Source organism: Maylandia zebra, linkage group LG12 (assembly GCF_041146795.1).
Source record: "Maylandia zebra isolate NMK-2024a linkage group LG12, Mzebra_GT3a, whole genome shotgun sequence".
In the NCBI taxonomy this organism is placed as follows: domain Eukaryota; kingdom Metazoa; phylum Chordata; class Actinopteri; order Cichliformes; family Cichlidae; genus Maylandia; species Maylandia zebra.
In genome coordinates this window covers 14,279,038-14,293,771 of record NC_135178.1, presented here as the reverse complement: position 1 = coordinate 14,293,771, position 14,734 = coordinate 14,279,038, and the positions used below count along the sequence as shown (strand labels likewise).

General features: G+C 39.6%; 1 protein-coding gene across 2 annotated transcripts; it reads left to right on the top strand.

Annotated features, from left to right (window-relative positions):
- Positions 1 to 4,263: 4,263 nt before the first annotated feature.
- On the top strand, positions 4,264 to 13,725 carry elmod3 (ELMO/CED-12 domain containing 3). 2 transcript variants are annotated; one of them, XM_012917336.4, is made up of 13 exons: positions 4,264 to 4,407; positions 5,535 to 6,251; positions 7,020 to 7,091; positions 7,205 to 7,279; positions 7,365 to 7,431; positions 7,777 to 7,845; positions 7,949 to 8,037; positions 8,246 to 8,369; positions 8,494 to 8,616; positions 8,735 to 8,865; positions 8,998 to 9,074; positions 9,182 to 9,309; positions 9,826 to 13,725. In XM_012917336.4, the coding sequence occupies exons 2-13, from the start codon at positions 6,150 to 6,152 to the stop codon at positions 10,074 to 10,076; spliced, it is 1,308 nt and encodes a 435-aa protein (XP_012772790.1). In that variant the 5' UTR covers positions 4,264 to 4,407; positions 5,535 to 6,149; the 3' UTR covers positions 10,077 to 13,725. The 2 variants fall into 2 exon arrangements, with proteins under 2 accessions (XP_012772790.1, XP_012772791.1); XM_012917337.5 differs by lacking the exon at positions 4,264 to 4,407 and adding an exon at positions 4,423 to 4,653.
- Positions 13,726 to 14,734: the final 1,009 nt, after the last annotated feature.

The window sequence follows — 14,734 nt, the reverse complement described above, 5'->3', positions numbered from 1 at the left end:
GGGTGTGTGTTTTTGTGCTTTTTATTATGCTGTTGATGAATGATTTCTCTGCTCTTTCCTGTTGGGGAAAAAACAGATAACATTAAACACTTTAAGTGCCATTTGCTTGACTTTTTTATTTGATCACAGAGATTTTTAAAAAATGACAGAAATTCAAATCCCAGTAACGGAAAAAACACACACAAGTAAAACACCAAGCTCAACATGAAACCAAAACTCCTCTTTTAAATAGCACAGCAATAATGATAAGAATTATTCCTCTTTGACGGGGAGGCGATGGATGGATTTAGAGGCTCTTTTTAAACCCGTGATGAATGTAGCTCATGAAAAATGTCTTCCTATCCCTTGATGAGTTTTCAGGCTGAGCGTTTGCCAGAACGAGCAGGTGTTTGGCCACTCCGAAATGTAAGGAGTCCAGCAGCTAGCAGTCCTATGCGAGCCAGCAGCACATTCCCCAAGATCAAGTAACAGTGGATTTCAGCCCAAACAGGAAATCTCTCCTCCATTACTGCCAGTTGTGTAACATTTTGCCTATTCTGTGTAGTTTTAGTTGATCCAAAATGTTTTGTAACTGCTCATTTTCTTGGCAGGGCAGATAGCAGGGACCTGGATTAGTTTAATTGCAGAGTATAGGTCTGACTTCCCATTTCTAATAAAAAATATATTAACCTGTGCTACTCGGGATGATGCGGTTATGTCATGCCACTAAAGCCTTAGTTTAGAGTGTGAGGTCAAATGGGAGCCATTTTCAAATTCCCCCATAGGGCTTTTTGAGAAATCCGGGGGTCCAGTTTGGTTGCATATAACTGCATGCACTTAAATTTTTAAAGCATAGCATCCCCAAGTGCAGCTTGTTTACCGCATACCAAATGTTCCGGGGGTAAGTAGATGTAATGTGAGTTGTAGCCATTTAGAGATAGTCTTTCACTAAAAAGAAAAAATTCTTGGATTCTTGGATAGGAAAGAGGAAATTATCCAGTGCAGATAAGCTGTGTAACCAGGAAGACTAAAAGAAGAAAAAACATATCTCCTTGGCACTGACAGCCTTGATTTTTTTTTTCAAACCCATTTCCATCTGTGTGCCCTCGTGTGGTCTAAATTGAAGTCTGAATTTTAGGCGCATTCTTTCATCTTATAGAAAGGGAGAAAGTGCCAAGTCAAAAGTAAATTAGAATTTTCAGAACCTTATTTTATTATTTCTGTTTTCGTTTTTCCTTTTTATTTCTTTTCGGAATAGATTTTTATTTTTTATTTTTTACTACATATTGAGCAAGAAAAAGGAGCGAGAATCAAAGGTAACGGAAGGCGTCTCGATGTCCCACAGATCCTGTATACCTGAGCTCGAGAATGCGATGACGTAATGAAGATAGAGTCGGACAGGAAACCACAATTCCCAAGATGCACTCGAAATTACCGGTGTTGTGCCCAAAAGTGATTGTCTGCCAGATAGTGATTGCCGTCCGCGGGAGCGCGCGCAGCTGCTTAAAGCTGCAGCGCCCGGATTACTTGCGTTGCCAGCTACTTCCGTGCAACTGATATAACGTGGGGGGAAAAACCCCAAACACATTTATGCCTTTGTTATTAGGCAAAGGTATGCATTTATGGAGCTTTAACGTTTCTTGTAACCGAATTATGACGCTTATCAGAAGGTTGCTTTCAGTGTGTAGCGCAGTCACGAATGACTACACGCATCACGATGGAATAATTAATGCCTACAGGTTTAGTATGTCTACTCTCGTTGTTCATATTTGTTATAAGACTGTCGAATAGTAGTTAAAACAATAAAGACCTATTGTGCCAGTATCACCATGACTCTTTCTTGTTTGTTCAGAATAACGACTGAGAACATGGCATTTTAGCGCTACCAAAAAGTGATTGTGGCCTATAACTTGTCACTGAAACAATATTTCGGCTTCAAACTTGTTGGATATATTCCAGAAGGGTTACATGTGATATATTATATCCCAAAAACTCTCCAAGAACTGCTGAATAACTTGTACAGGAACAATAAAACTGATAATATGCAATTTCCAACCTGCCAAAAAGCGATTGTGGTCTATAACTTGTCACTGAAACAATGCTTCTGCTTCAAACTTGGTGGATGTCTTTCAGAAGGGTCCTATGTGACATGTTATATCTCAAACACTCTCCAAGAACTGCTGAAAAACTTTTAAAATAACATTAATACCGATAATATGTCATTTTCAACCTGCCAAAAAGTGATTGTGGACTATAACTTGTCACTGACATACTATTTCTTCTTCAAACTTGGTGGATGTTATCCAAAAGGGTTACATGTGACACATTATATCTCAAACAGTCTCTAAGGACTGTTGAATAACTATTAAAGGACCATTAATACGCCATTTTCAAGCTGCCAAAAAGTGATTGTGGACTATATCTTGTCACTGAAATACTATTTCTGCTTCAAACTTGGTGGATGTCATTCAGAAGGGTCATATGTCAAATATTACATCTCAAACAGTCCCTCAGAACTGCTAAATTACCATTAAGGAACAATAAAACTGACAATATGCAATTTTCAACCTGTCAAAAAGTGATTGTGGCCTATATCTTGTCACTGAAACAATATTTCTGCTTCAAACTTGTTGGGTATCATCCAAAAGGATCATATGTGGCACATCATATCCCAAACAGTCTCTAAGAAATGCTGAATAACTTTTAAAGGAACATTAACATTGATAATATGCCATTTTAAGCCTGCCAAAAAGTGATTACCACCTATATCTTGTCACTGAAAAAATGTTTCTGCTTCAAAATTGTTGGATATCATCCAGAAGGGTTACATGTGACATATTATATCCCAAACACTCTCCAAGAACTGCTGAAAAACTTTTAAAAGAACATTAATACCGATAATATGTCATTTTCAACCTGTGCATAAAACGTCAAATTTCAAAAATGTTGTAATTCAAAAATAATACAAAAAAAGGATAATGGCCAAATGGAAACAGTTGGGAGGAGATCTGCTTAAACACATTAGGAATACCAAGTAATAGGAAAGACAAAACAAACGGTAATAAAAATGTCATTCCAATACAGCACTTATTAATTGAAACGAAAACCAAAAACACACACAGCAACACGAACATAAATTAATGAATTAATAAACAAATAAACAACCAATAAATATTATAGGAGACATTTATTGGTTGTTTATTTGTTTATTAATTCATTAATTTATGTTCGTGTTGCTGTGTGTGTTTCTGTGTTGTTCACAACATTAGAGTTCAGCTTTGATTGCAATTTGTTTGTAGGATTATTCAATTATTTTGTGGTTCCTAACATGTTAGCATAGTTACTGTATGCAAAGAATTAATATATATGTTGTTCCATGGTTTACTGGTGTTGAGCTTCCGCTATACCCCCTGTTTCTGGTCTATTTGTTAGTTTATTTTAACTGGTGGTTTCTTCTTTACTTGGATGTAATTGTTATTTGTTTTTGGTTTTCGTTTCAATTAATAACCCTTTTGGATGACATCCACCAAGTTTGAAGCAGAAACATTGTTTCAGTGACGAAATATAGGCCACAATCGCTTTTTGGCAGGCTGAAAATGGCATATTATCAATGTTAATGTTCCTTTACAGGTTATCCAGCAGTTCTAAGAGACTGTTTGAGATGTAATATTTGACATATGAGCCTTCTGAATGACATACGCCAAGTTTGAAGCAGAAATATTGTTTCAATGACAAGTTATAGACCACAATCGCTTTTTGGCAGGTTGGAAATTGCATATTATCAGTTTTATTGTTCCTGTACAAGTTATTCAGCAGTTCTTGGAGAGTTTTTGGGATATAATATATCACATATAACCCTTCTGGAATATATCCAACAAGTTTGAAGCCGAAATATTGTTTCAGTGACAAGTTATAGGCCACAATCACTTTTTGGTAGCGCTAAAATGCCATGTTCTCAGTCGTTATTCTGAACAAACAAGAAAGAGTCATGGTGATACTGGCACAATAGGTCTTTATTGTTTTAACTACTATTCGACAGTCTTATAACAAATATGAACAACGAGAGTAGACATACTAAACCTGTAGGCATTAATTATTCCATCGTGATGCGTGTAGTCATTCGTGACTGCGCTACACACTGAAAGCAACCTTCTGATAAGCGTCATAATTCGGTTACAAGAAACGTTAAAGCTCCATAAATGCATACCTTTGCCTAATAACAAAGGCATAAATGTGTTTGGGGTTTTTTCCCCCACGTTATATCAGTTGCACGGAAGTAGCTGGCAACGCAAGTAATCCGGGCGCTGCAGCTTTAAGCAGCTGCGCGCGCTCCCGCGGACGGCAATCACTTTCTGGCAGACAATCACTTTTCGACACAACAGGGGGAAGGGAAGCTGAGATTGGAGGGAGAAACAATCATAAACTGAGGTACTTTTAAAATGCTTCATATCACGTAATATTTTCAGACAGGCCGCGGGACGCAATGTTTCTGCTGCATTTGCCGGAACTTGGAGACAAAAGCAGATTTATTCTCGTGTTGCTGTTGGATTTGGGGACAGACCCCCCCTCCATCCCTGTTACAGTTCAGCAGAGCTACTGCTAGCCCGTTAGTTAGCCTGGCAGCTGGCTTTTCGTGTGTCAAAACCTAACTAGGACTGGAGTCCTTAAATGCAGGTGATTGTTTTATATACGAATTAAAATGTTGTGGTGTTTGCCGTAAATTTCGGCGGACTTGCATGCAGTATATGCGCCGTGGCATTCTCCGTTTGAGGTGAAGCTGTAGCTGCGTCTTTGTGCCTGCGGGGTTGCTAGCTGACATAATGCTAGCTTTTCGGTTGCTACAGATAATGGTAGCTGTCAGAGCGGCGGAGCGTTACTGTAGGCAGCTGTCACCTCACTAAGCTGAACTTATTCGCTAGTTTTTTGTTGTTGTTTTTTTTTTTTGTCGCGGCTGTGTGTTTGATTTCTGTAGTGCTATCCTTTTATTTTAAAATTGCTGTGATTTTTTTTTTTTTTTTTTTTTTTTTTTTTTTTAAACGGATGGGAAAGTGTGCAGAGCTTTTGCTTTAGTAAAAGTAGCAATATTACGCTGTAAAAAAGTAAACAAAAAGAAAGAAGGAAAAAAGAAAAGAGTAGTTAAAGTCATGCATTGAAAATGTTCTTGAGATATAAGTATGAAAACCAGTGCTTGGGAGGAGGTATTTATTTTACACCACGCAATATACTCTGACCCTCCCACACAGAGACAACATTGGAAGAAACAGGGTCTTCAGTTCAGGTATTAGATTTTTTTTTTTTTCACAGCAAAATAATTTGGCCCATCCTAACAGGTAAACGCATAAGTGAACTATTTTTGTTCCAGGTGTTGTGATGTATTGTGACTTAAAGGATACGTGATGAACCTTTGCTTGTTTTATTGTTTTTGATATGATGAGCCAAACGTGCTGGGAAGAACCCATAATTCTGTGTCTTTGTCGCCTGTTGGTTGGTTTTTCTGTTACTTTTGTGTAGCCATTTATTAACTTTGCGTTTTTAAACCACTGCCTTTCACACAGTGTCTCCTGCCATACAACAACTCTTCATGACCCCACATCTCGTTGCACAGCTGGAGTTCGGATGTTCGATGCCATTTCACGTGAGGCCAGAGACGTAGGGCTGCTTCGGTGCTTGTGAATACTGCCTGGGATACTTTGGATTTATCTTAAGTGCCAAAGTGATGAAGTGTCTCGGACAGGGAGAGCCCAGCCCTGAACAGGAATGTCATTATTCAGGTTTCGGGCACCTCTGGAGGGGCTAAAGAGAGCAGGGCTGGTCAGTGGTGGAGAGAAAAGAGGCAGGTTTCCAGGCAACTTGTGTATTGATGGGTAGCCATTTCCTCCAGTCAGCTCTCGTGGACTGATATCTGTAGATTCCTGTCAGCATCCATACTCGTGGTTAGACTGGCATCGAAAACCACACAACTATTGCTCTTGCGTGAATATGATGTTCAAACAACACTTTTTTTTCCTGCTGGCGACACCTTTCTAAAATCGACCAGGTGACTGTGGATGTCGTGTTGTCTACATATATGAGGGGAAAATGATAAACGCATAGATACTTGCAGTAGCTACAAGTGTGTGCAGCTGAAGCCATGGTGGCCCTTGCATCAACTCATCAGCCAATCTCAGTTTATGACTTCAGAAGTCTTTAGAGGCCAGGATCAGAAACAAGTTCAGCAGACAACGCGCTCACATGCAATGGAAGAAGACATTGATGTCGCCTCCCGCATTGAGGTAACCTTATTTGACCTTTGTTTTAATCTCATTCCAGTGTTTAGATTTACAGGAACTTAAAACCATTAAAACCGAAAGCAGCACCTGCCGTGTTGGTCAACAAAACAGAAGTACTGCCGTCTGACCATTGTTGCTACGGAGATTTTTATTGTTCTCAGAGGAATCATTTTTCCCTTCCTGCCCTGCACTTTTGTTTAATGTCACATGATGTGCTTTAAGTCCTTATGTCTTATGTGTTTAACCTAAGGTCTAAGGTCAAGGTCCTTTCTGTTATCAGTGGCAGCTGACAGCGCATTTCCTTTATCCCCAGCTTGGTTTCCTAGCCAAAACATTACCTCTAACTCCCTGGCCTCTTTGCTGTCCTTGTGTACAGTTTCATTTGTAAACAGTTGGATCAGTAAGTGTGTTTGCAATTTCGGTGCAACATAAGTCAGGTTATTGCCATTTTCCCCAGTGGATGTGCACCCTTAAATTATTTTCATAGTTTTTAAGCATAAGTGTGCCTCACACAAGAAGCATCCCAGTAAAAGTGGCATGTTTCCAAGCAGGCCACTTTCAAAAGGATACCTGTTATTTAATTTGGCCTATTATACTAAATATTTCACTGTTTAAATTTTTTTTTTATCATATGTGTATTAGTTTTCAGGAATTGCATATGGCCTCCAGTAATAATGTGTTGCTCTGTCATGGAGGGGGTGAATGCTGCACTGTTTTTACATTGTGTTTTTCTGATGCACCTGTTCTGTGCTGCTGCTGCTCTGCTGTTAGGGTCTAAATGGTTTGTCTCATGAATGTAAACCATTAGAGGAGATAACCAATGGACACTCCAATCATAAGCCTGTGAGTACACTTAAAAATCACTTCTCATTGATTCATTCTCATTAGATTTTGCTTGTGTTGTGTCCTTTTAAAAAAATCTACATATTGTCTTCTTTTTTTTTTTTGCTTTATAGATCATGAATGGACTGGTTATTGGTCATAATGTCAAAGACCACACCAATGGCAGCGCACCACTCAGATCTCTGCCGGTAATTAAAGCCTATTGTTACTGTCTGACTTCAAACAGCACGCCACTTCCTTGAATTTAATGTCTCCAAATATTTTATTTTCCAGATTTCAGCATTAAAACAGAATGGTCTTCTGCAAACCCTGGCAGCTGGAGACCAGCCCAAGCCTGAAGGTAACATGAACAACCTTGATTTTTGTCTCACATCCTCTTCTCGTGTGTGTGTGTGTGTGTGTGTGCGCGCGCGCGCACGTGCGCGTGCGTCCTAGATACAGAGCAATTATTGCAGGTAACACCTGACCCAGGAGTTATGGTTGCCTGGGTTTAGGAAGCACAGGAGGCACCCTGGAGGGTGCAGGTCTGTTAGACAAGAAGGATTCATGACAGGGGATTGACTGGGTGGACGTCACCATAGCAAAATAGCTCACCCTGTTGGAGTGCTAAGTTAAAGCTGTGAACCAAATGAAGCTGTTTGTTGAATTGGCACGTTTTCTTTCTTCAACTTTGTTTTGTTTACAGATGATAAGGAAAATGTGGAGTTGGAAAAGGCCAGGCAGGAGTGGGAGGCTCTAGAGCACACCCAGCCAGGTCAGATAAATCTTGCCGTTTGTAGGAGAATGATAATGACTTTGCTGATTTTTGGTCTGTTAGTTGATGGTATAATAATATAACTGTAATATTGATCTCCCAGCTCTCACTGAGGACTTTAACCCAACCCCACTTATCCCCTTCAATGAAGCCCTGCAGTACTTTCAGACCACAGACCTTGGGGATTTGCTGGTAAGGAATGCTAAAAACAAAACTGCAAAGAAAGTAGAATGACAAACAGAGGAAATCTGAATTAGATCTTATTCATAAAAATCACTAGTCTTAAGTGTAGTAAATAGAAAAATATAAAGTATGAGAATGATGATGCATTTGAAAACAAATAAATACATTGTTTTAATGAGTACACTTTTTCAAATTTTTCCTCAATGTCCACCTGCAGAAGAACATCCAGCCAACCATTCGCAGGACTGGTCTGGCTGCGATCACACACTTCCTCTTTGGACCTCCGCGACTTCACAGGGAGCTCCTGGAGGAGAGAGATCTCGTCTTTGCCATTGCACAGTGTGAGTGTGTGTTAGAAGGGTCTGTTTGGTCTAAACATCACACAAGTAGTTAAAACTCCTTAAGTGTTTCCAAAAACAAAAATTGGGTCTTTTGCACATGTGTGTTTTACTTTTCTTTACACAGGCCCTGTTGACAACAGCCAAACGGTCCACATGCGTGTCCTCCAGACCATTTATAAGAAGCTGATTGGCAGCAAGTTGGACTGTCCACGGTATGGCGTACACTGGGAAAACATTGGCTTTCAGGGTAAGACACTCTCTATTTTGTTGTTAAAAAGGTAGTTCTCAATTCATAATTAATAATATGACATCACTCCTGTGCTAACATCATGCTGCTTTGCCTTTATTTACTTTCTTTACTGCAGGTACAGACCCTGCCACTGACCTACGTGGCACTGGATTCCTGGGACTGATGCATACTCTATATTTTGTGATGGACCCAGAGACTCTACCCTTGGCTAGAGACATCTACAAATTATCACAACACCCGACACAGGTGTTACCTGGCAGTAAAATTTACTCTCACAAGGCAGCTTGTTCAAGCCAAAGTGGGAAAATGTGTTCATTTGATTTAATGATTGTCCCTTACTGCTTTAACAATAATTCATTGTGTTTTTGTCTGTTTTAGAACTTTCCATTTAGTGTGATGTCAATCAACATGACCCGCATCGCTCTGCAAGTACTAAGAGAGGAGGCCTTGTCCAAGTGAGACTCATATTTGTTTTGTTTTGTTTTTTTAATTATCCCATTTTCAGAAGTGTGTTTGATGGGTGTCACGACACCCTCTGTCCTTTGTGTTTTGTTCATACCAGGGAGTGTAATCGTCGTCAGCAAGTGGTCGGCGTGCTGAACGAATTCTACGTTGCCACGTATCTGCACCTTTATCAACTGTGGAAGACCCAGCAGAAGACCATCGCTGACTCTGGCTTTGTTCTGAAAGGTTGTGCTTATAATCACGCTAATGCTACCTCTTACTTGTGATGCTGCAGTCAGAAGCCAATTGGCACAAAGACTGGAAACCTCAGAAAATTAATCTGCTTTAAAGGGCAAAGTAAAAAAAAAAAAAAAATACAGGTCCAAGGTCAGCCTGTTACAAAGCCTTTTGTCAGATGGCAACCTGTGATTTTTACATTTCTGTTTTCATATCCTTAACACAGATGAGATTATTGAACTTTTTCAATAATTGGTTATTGGTTAGTGAACTGTTTCACACACCGTTGATAGTTTTCCTCTTACCTAAGCTGCAGCTTTTGGCTTCATATTTAGAGACAAATATGTGATTGGTATCATTGTTTGAAAGCAACACTCAGCATCTAAGCAAATATGGGATTTCCCAAATGTCAAGAGTCTTCCTTTAGTCTAAGTTAGGGGTCTATCCATTGAATTCCACACTGGAAAAAACACATATTACCATTCCTCCGCAAATCTCACATTTTCTGTATTTCGTAACCTTCAGAGGTGGAGCTGTTTGCCAAAAAGAACCCCAAGCAGATGCTGCGCCGGCTAGAGGTCTTCCTGAAAGAGAGGCGGGCAGGTGGAATCCCCCGTGGGACGTCACCAGACCCTGTGGCTCAACAGCCTTCTCCCAGCCTGGGGGAGCGAGGGGCCAAAGCTGGCACTGCACAGGCACGCAAGGGAAAGGAGATGCACTTCACAGGAGTGTGTGATCTACCGCCAGACATGGAGGGAGAGGCCAGACTGATCTAAGCTAGACTCTATGCGAGTGTTTCTGTGTGTGTGAGTCTATCTATTACTTTATGTGCGAGTGGCTTACTCGGAGCTAGAAGAAGAGCCCCACAAGACCATGATCTAGAACCTGCTATCTGAACCTTATCAAACACTTCCACTCCTTCCGTTGTTGCTGGGGTGCTGCACTTTGATCAGATTATGCTAGGGGATCTTTCAGAGTTATGTTTGAGTTTTGTTATTAACTTATTTATTAAGCATGGGTGCATAGAACAGATATAAAGAGGTCAGAAACTCAAGATGTCACAAAAACAAAATAAAGTGAATATTTGCACTTTTCTGTGGATTTTGTAGCCAAATCAATAGCTGCCAAATTATTGTGGTTGAAGTCTACCTGTCTAAAAGTACAAAATATACACAATTTTGCTCCAAGGATCTCTTATCCAGGTTATCTAAATGTTATAGAGAAGCATGGCAGAGAGTGTCTTTTTTTTTTCCCCAAAGGCTTGGCATTCTTCTTTGCACCAAAATACTGCTCCGTCACATGCAATGTAACTGAAGAGCAGCGATGACTGGTATGTTGTTAAAGGCTCTGTTGAAATTATGGTAATACAAGATAAAATGAACTAGTCTGAATCCCTGCTTTAGAGAATACAATAGCAGGTTTTCCATTAGTTTGAGTGGGAAGAGGAAGATGGAAAATGTTAATAGATACTGGTTTCACAGCTACACTGTAGGCTTTGAATGCAGCTTACTTTAAAGGTCTGATCACCTTGCATTTGCTGTTGGTGTGAATGGCATATGTCATTTGGACATCAGTCGAAATGTGAGGTTGTAGTCAGTTTTAAGTAGGTGTCTGTTGCCAGAGGTCTAATAGACTAGGTCCAGAGCTCCCACTTAATATGGGGGAATATATTTTAAATAATATATAAAAACATATAAAGTGTATGTGTGTGTTTATCTATTTATATAGATAAACTATATATTAGTCCTTTATTAAGGGACAGCTGTCCCTTTAATCATAACGTTACAGTTGTGTGTCAAAACACTTCAGAATTCTGTTACCAGACTAATGGCTTGGTGATGGTGAGAACGGTTTGAACACTATGAAATTCCACCAGAACAAAATTCTTAAGTCTCTGCTTTTCCTGGTTAAAGCAAAGGAGACACTTTGGCTTCAGCTTGGTCCCAGCTGTAGCCGAAGCTCTGGTTTGAGCTTTCTTACATTCCGTTAAAAAGCATGCGATTGTAAATTTATTTTATTTTTTTTTTTATTTTTTGACCAGTTTGAAAATTTATTCCAGTGTGTATGAGTGTGTGTCTGTGTGTGGATGCATGTGTGGTTAAAAACAAATGAGCTGATATTGATGAAGGGCGCCTCTCCCAGGAGATGTATGCTACAGTATGCAATCCCAGCTCTTACTCTAAGATTATCAAAACGCTAGTGCCGTGTGATGATAGAAATCGTTCCTAACTTCAGGGTTTGTGCACTTGTGCAAGCGAATGTGTGTGAGTATGTTTGTATGTGTGTTTCATATGACAGGAACTGACTACAGATGGGGTGCTTTCCTCTGCACACAATAAGCCAGCTTTACTAAGTACTTGATCCATCAAGCTGCATAGATGGTACTTCTGTCATTTTAAAAATGGTTCATAACATTTGTGAAGACAATATTTCTCCTAAAACAAACGACACACAGACACACACAACCTTTGGTTTGCGTTTTTAAATAATCAAATGTTGGTTCCAGGCACAGCTGGTTGCAAGCAGCTCTGTGGGCTGAAATGGGTAGAGCTCCTCAGCAAAGCTGGTTCCTGCTTTGTGCTAATGTGAATCAGTCCTCCATCTTTGTAGTCTCAATCTGTAGCATGTTCAGGTAGCACTAGTACTGTAGCATCCTATAGCCTCCTCCTCTTCGTAAAAGCTTGTTGATGTCGCGTCTCAGTTACAGTCTGTAGTGTTAATGAGTGCGCAAACTGTTATTACTATAGCACATACATTTCTTTCTTTTTTTTCCCTTTTTTTTGCGAAGCCTCCTCGAGTAGATGCACATTTAGGTGGCACAGCGTGTGTTTTGTAGAGATGTGGGCTAGGCTCGATATGTTTCTGAGCTCAAACTTGTCTTCTAAGAAGGTGATAGTAAACCCGGTGCCTACATCCAAGCAGAGCTATGCGGGGCAGAGTGCAGGTTTGTCCTCTTACTTTTGTCTTTCATTCGAGCCATCGTGCCACGGTAGACTTTATTCATTTGTGTGACACAGTACGCAGAGTTAATGTTACCCCTAAAACATGCCAAATTAATTAATATATACTGTTAAATGCACAGGCATGTGAGTTTTCGATGTCGGCATCTATTCAGACAATTGTCCATCGCCAACTTGCATTCTTCTCGTCCACCGTACAACTTCAAAAGTGAGCTGATGTAGTTTTGCCAATTGTTTGCAAGTGTTTTGATCGATCAGGAAAATTTGCACTGTTGTAGATATTTGATAGTATGTGTGACGTATGCAAGAGGAAGCAGGCCATCTTCAATAGCCATATTGTAACGTTCATTATCACCCACATCATGAAAACGGGCTTTGTGAAGTCAGACTCCCCTCCTCGCTTGAAAAAGTTTGCACCATAGTCTCATATTTAGTTTTATTCAATTACAAACTGAGGAGCAGTACAGTGTATGTAAATCAGGAAGTTTGTATATAGAGAATTAATGATTGTAACTGTATGATTGTCTGTAGGGCATTATATCGAAACACACTGCTTACCTCAAGACTTGAGACAAATCTCTCCTTTCTCTCTATTTTTACGTTTCCTTGTATCTAGGCCTTCTCTCATACTAATTGGATATGATATGTAATGTATATCCTCCACCAGAAGCACTACGTAATAGCAAACTAACACAAAAGCTGGTCAGTGTTACGTGTATTCTATTTAAAGACACATTTATCGACGCTATATAGGCCCACGCGCACTCCGATGCACATCTGCAGATAAAATTCCTTTTAAAGACATTCTATAATTGGCTGATGTTTACTTATAATGTTGAAATAAGATCGCTTTCTTGTGGCTTCAGTGATAGTATGGTATACTTTTGCTGTAATTCAGTGTTTTGTGTCAGGAAACACTCAGAAACAATCCTGTTTTTACAGCTCCAGTCACAAACAGTTCAATAAATGATTGTTAAGATACGCTTGATCATCAGTCATAATGCTGAGTGCACTTTGACTTTGGTGTATTATCACCTATGTGTATATAATAGCCAAACAAGGCCTGATTTTATCCTCCCATGTTAACAAAAGTTGTATTTTCAGCAGTAATAGATCATGTTCTTATGATTTGATCATCATTTGGAGCCGCTTCAGTTGACAAACCAGAACCAAGAGAAACATAAAACGGGTTCTTGCAGGATGTCAGATGCTCTGAGAGGTGGGGTCTGAAGTTCTGCTTCCTACAGCAGCAGCTTGGCAAATACAATCACTTCTCTCAATATCCTGCGCTTTATATGAAGGTGTTTTACTGTTGCTGTCGTCATGTCCCTCAGAGCATTTTATGACTGTACCTTGATTGTAGAAGCCCTATTTTATACTGAGAGTTATTTGAGAATACAGTATGTGCTGTTGTACATTAAATGTATTGTATGGAGAAAGCTAAATAAATGCTGTTTAAAAACTGTTTCTCTGGGAAATCATTGAGTCATCATAACTTCCTCTTAAATCTTATAAATTAAATAAAAAGGTGGCCATCAAGTATGTGGAAAGCTTAACTTTCAGTAAAGATAACCTGCTAAAGTTCAAAGTGAGCATTAGAATGAGGAAGAAAGCTGGTTTAAGTGTCTTTGAGTGTGGTGTGTTTGTTGGTGGCAGACAGGCTGGTCTGAATATTTGTGAAACTGCTGGGATTTTCCCAACACAACTATCTGGAGTTTACAGAGAGTGGTCTGAACAAGAGAAAACATCCAGTAAGTGGCAGTGTTCTTAGGGAAAATGCTTTGTTGATACTAGAGGTTAGAGAAGAATGGCCAGAGTGTTTCAAGCTGAGAGGAAGGCAACAGTGACTGAAATAACCACTCCATACAACCAAAGTATGCAGAAGAGCAACTCTTAATGTGCAGCACATTGAAGCAGAGGGGCTTCATCAGCAGAAGACCATACCGGGGGCTGCTTCTGTCAACCAAGAACAGGAAATTGAAGCTACAAATTACACAGGCTCACCAAAAGCGGACAACAGAAGACTGATAACATGTTGGAAAAAGCATGGAGCCATCCTGCTTTATATCTAACATTTACAGTACTGGTGGTGGTGGAGGTGTAAGGGTGTAGGGGATATTTTCTTCCCACGTGTTGGGCTTTTTACTACCGACTGAGCATTGTTTAAATGTCATGGTCTACCCAGGTTTTCTTTTGCTGACCATGTCCATCAGCTGTTCGTATTTACTAAACAGTGATTTCACTGTACTCAAACGACTTCCACAGTCGCCATATTTAAGTCCGATAGAGCATTTTATGTATGTGGTGGGTTTTTTGTTTTTTTTAAAAAAGAAACTTTACAGATGGATTAAAAAGGTAATAAATGTATTTATTTTTTAGCAACTAATGAAGTGTTTATTTTTTTTTCCTGCAACTTTTTCCTCTTTTGCAGAGGTTTTTAACTCTGTTCTTATCTGTACTCTGCAGTGCGTCAG